The following is a 3,649-nucleotide window of genomic DNA, read 5'->3' on the forward strand; positions in this document are numbered from 1 at the left end:
CAGAGCCCAGCATGACCGGACCCTGATCTCAGCTGGAGCCTCTGGACACTATCATAACATGAATAATAGCAGTAATAATCCAGCCCTTTTTGGCATCCTTAGCTCCCATCGCACAATACCCCAGTCCTGGTTATTTTTAACCACTCCTCTGGTACTGGCCCTCCAACATGAGGATTACCTGTGGGGGTGTAACGTAGTCTGCCGTGTCCATGACCCTGTTGGTGTATTTGCCGAAGCCCTTGACCTTAGTCACCACAGAGGACTCAATGGAGGTGTCCCGCACCTGGTACGCCTTCTCATGGAGAAACACCCAGCTGTGGGGAGAGAGGGACAGAGATCCACATTAGCATCTCACCGGAGGGGCAGGTTGGGGAAACTCCCCCACAATTCGCCAACCTGGGACAGGCTCAGGAGAGAGTTGTGAAGATCCCTTTGCATTGTCCCCAATTCTTGGGATTTTATTGGGAGTCTTTGCTGGCGTTGCTAGAGCCCCACCTCCTGGAGTCATGGGATTTAATGTGTCTGAATGGAAATGGTTTTGTTTTCGGATTAACTTTAGTTTTCTTCAGCCTAAACTGCATTGGGTCCACACACGTGTCCTGTTTTCAAATGATCCAGTATCTTGTGCCACATTCATCAATCCGTTTTGGAAGCGGGTGAGCTCTTTCAGACTGAGTTCCTGGAATTCCAGTGTGGGTGGCTGCATCCCCTTTCAAAAGGACCATTTTGCTCCTGACCACCCTCTTGCTGCCATCCCACACTGCATTGCTGCCCACCTGGGGCAGCTCGTCCGTTTACCTTCGGTCCTTGCTGCGGGATCACCTCCCCGTTCAAATGCTGGCACACAGCCAGCAGTGCCCCTTGGCAAGATGAGGTCACACACTTTGCTTTTATCAACAAAAACCAAATGCAAGCGTCTAGTCATGCTGATTACCAAGAAGAACATGATAACAGGACCCCCATGTCCCCGGACGGCTCAGGATCCAGAAGGCAAAGGAATTTTATAAGACTGTCGCCTGATTTTGGGAGTAGGTTGATTCAGTAACCCCAGTTACTGAAATGCCACTTCCTTCTGAAAAGCGGCAGCAAAAGTTAAAACGTCCATTTAAAATAACAAGTGAGCGGAGCGGGCTCAGAGCCAGCCTGGATGTAAAAAGCCACACAGAGCTCTTCTTCCTAAACATCTCGTGCCACCTAGTGGCCCCCTGCAGATTCTTCTCTGCAGTTGTACCCCCACTACCTTCACTGCTTTTTCTTGTTGCTCCGTGGTAGATTTTCCAAAAGTGCCCAGGTAATGGAGGATCTAACGTCCCAGGACTTAGGAGCCCAAAAAAGAGATTTTCAAAAGAGCACAAAGTCCAATTTTTTTTTTTTTTGCAGTCACCCTGCACACAATGGGGGCCAAATTCACCAAGCACACGATGTCTCCTAGTGCAGCCCGATTGTTTACAAGAACTCAGGGCCAATCATCAAGATATTTTGGAAATCTGGGCTTCTGTTTTGGGGCATGAAAGGGAGTGAAAGGCTTTTGAAAATCTGGCCCTGGTCCTCATTGGAAAGCACAGGGATTTAGGATGAAATAATCCAAAGCATCTAAGTGACTTAGGAGCACAAGTCCCATTTTCAAAAGTGCCAAAGGGGTCACTGGGGCAGGGGGTGAAGGAGAGGGGCTGCGTGGATGTCACTGGGCTAGGGGACCATGCAAGGGGGGGAAGGGGTGGCATGGGAGCCACTAGGGTTGTGGTGGGGGCCAGAGGGGGCTCAGCATCCCTTTGGGGGAAGGGCTGCAGGTTAATTCCCTTGGCCTTCACTGACAGTGGAGAAAGTGCCCCACCCTCCCAACCCCCCGTGTATCCTGCCCGTCAACCCTCTGCTCCGTCCTCCCAGACCCCACCCGCTCACACAACCTCTGCTGCGCCCCTTCCTCCCAGCCCCCCCGCACAACCTCCCCCTCCCACCCTCACTCCTCAGATCCACACACAGCCCTGCCCCTCCTGTTCACACAGCGTCACACACACACCAGCCCTGCCCGGACACCCAACCCAACGGCTATCTCTGCACTCTCCCGCGGGGAGGCTGATGGGCACTGTCAGGCTGGACAGTGTGTACAACCATGCACCAAGGGCTTCTCCAAAGCCAGCCTCCCACCCTTCAATTAAGCACACTGGTGGCAGGAAGGGGATAGCTGCCTCTCTAGGAGATGCTGTCTGGCCCCAGTGGTTAGGGCCAGCAGGGCTTGGACCTCTTGTGTCCCCAAGCACAGCCCCACCTGGCAACGCCCATCAGCAGCTAGGACCGGGGAGGAGAGAGACCCTTGCGGTTGGATGAGCTGATTACATTCCTCCCAGAGAGCATATCCTCTCCCCCCACCCCTCTGCAACCCACATGCAGGGCGGGGTCAGTGGGCAAGCGGGGCTCTTTAGCCTTGGGAGTAATTCTGTGCCAAGGTGAGGTTGGCTCATCCCCCAGCCTCCTTCCTCCGGGAGTGGGGCTCTCTGGAGATCAGTGTATGATGGTATGCCCCCTGGAGGGTAATTCTCCTGGTCCTCTGGGACTCACCCCTTGATCCCCCGGATAATGAGGCCAGGGGGAAGGGGGTTTGGCCATGAAGCCCGAGTGCCAGTGAGACTCCCCTGGCCTGGGGGGCACTCACCCGATGAAGTATGAGATGATGAGCAGCTGCACAGCCCGGTTGATCACGCCAACGGTCCAGCTCTTCACCACCACTGACTTGGTGGTCTCGTAGGTGAAGAACTCGGCTACGCAGTTCATGCTGGAGGAGAGCATGGGCATCGGGAGCAGGGCGTGGCCCACCAGCCCAGGGCAGATGGGATGCCTGCCGGAGACTAGGGGGCAAGGGGTACCCCAGGGGGTGACGGATGCCCAGAGCTAATTGGGAGGGCTGTCCCTTTAAGACAGGGAACAGGAGTGGAGTCTTCCTGTGTTCTGCGGCTACTCTGGACTGCCTGGAGCCAAGGGGACCCTTTAATATACTCCCCCCCCCCCGGTGATGCCATCAGGGAAAGGTGGGGCTTCCTAGCCCATCCATTACCAGTTGGAGTCTCGGGGGTGTGTGCGGGGGGAAGGTCTTTAATGCATTCCATGAGTCCAGAAAGGAATCTGCTCTCTGCACATTTCATATCAGCTCTCATCCTTCCCCCCCCTCCCACAGCTCTGCCGGTGCCCCTCACTTCCAACCCAAGCCCCTATCCTCACCATGGGCTTCCCCCACCCCACCCCACCCCAGCTGGTGCCCCTCAATCCTGACCTGAGCCCATGTCCCACCACAGCTCTGCCAGTGACCCTCAGTCCTGACCCAAATCCACATGCTAGTCCAGCCCTGGGTTCCCCCCCACTAGCTCTACTGATGTCCCTCAATCCCAACCCACAGTCCCCAGCTATCCAATCCCACCCCCACGGCTCTGCTGGTGCCCCTCACTCTCAACCTGCAGCCCCTGGCTATTCCATCCCTGGCACAACATACAGGCAGCAGTGGAAGAATAGCCAGAAAGGAGAGCGCCAGCTAAACAAATACCACCCTGATTTTTCTCTGGAGACAAATTAGCAGCTGGTGGAAGATGCTGGGCAGTGGCGGTCCCTGAGCCTGAGGTTCTGTACTTTATCTTCAGAGCATGCACAGTATGGGCTG

At 55.4% G+C, this 3,649-nt stretch overlaps 1 protein-coding gene across 1 annotated transcript; it reads right to left on the minus strand.

Moving 5' to 3' along the window:
• Positions 1 to 178: 178 nt before the first annotated feature.
• LOC113409421 (P2X purinoceptor 3-like) lies at positions 179 to 2,934 on the minus strand (the record flags this gene model as incomplete). The annotated part of the gene is made up of 2 exons (XM_026663305.1): positions 2,654 to 2,934; positions 179 to 314 (listed from the first exon to the last, which is right to left on the minus strand). Coding segments are annotated over exons 1-2 (276 nt in total), but the record flags the coding sequence as incomplete, so codon positions are not given.
• Positions 2,935 to 3,649: the final 715 nt, after the last annotated feature.

Source organism: Terrapene carolina, unplaced genomic scaffold (genome assembly GCF_002925995.2).
Source record: "Terrapene carolina triunguis isolate 2854851 unplaced genomic scaffold, T_m_triunguis-2.0 Scaffold33252, whole genome shotgun sequence".
Taxonomy (NCBI): domain Eukaryota; kingdom Metazoa; phylum Chordata; order Testudines; family Emydidae; genus Terrapene; species Terrapene triunguis.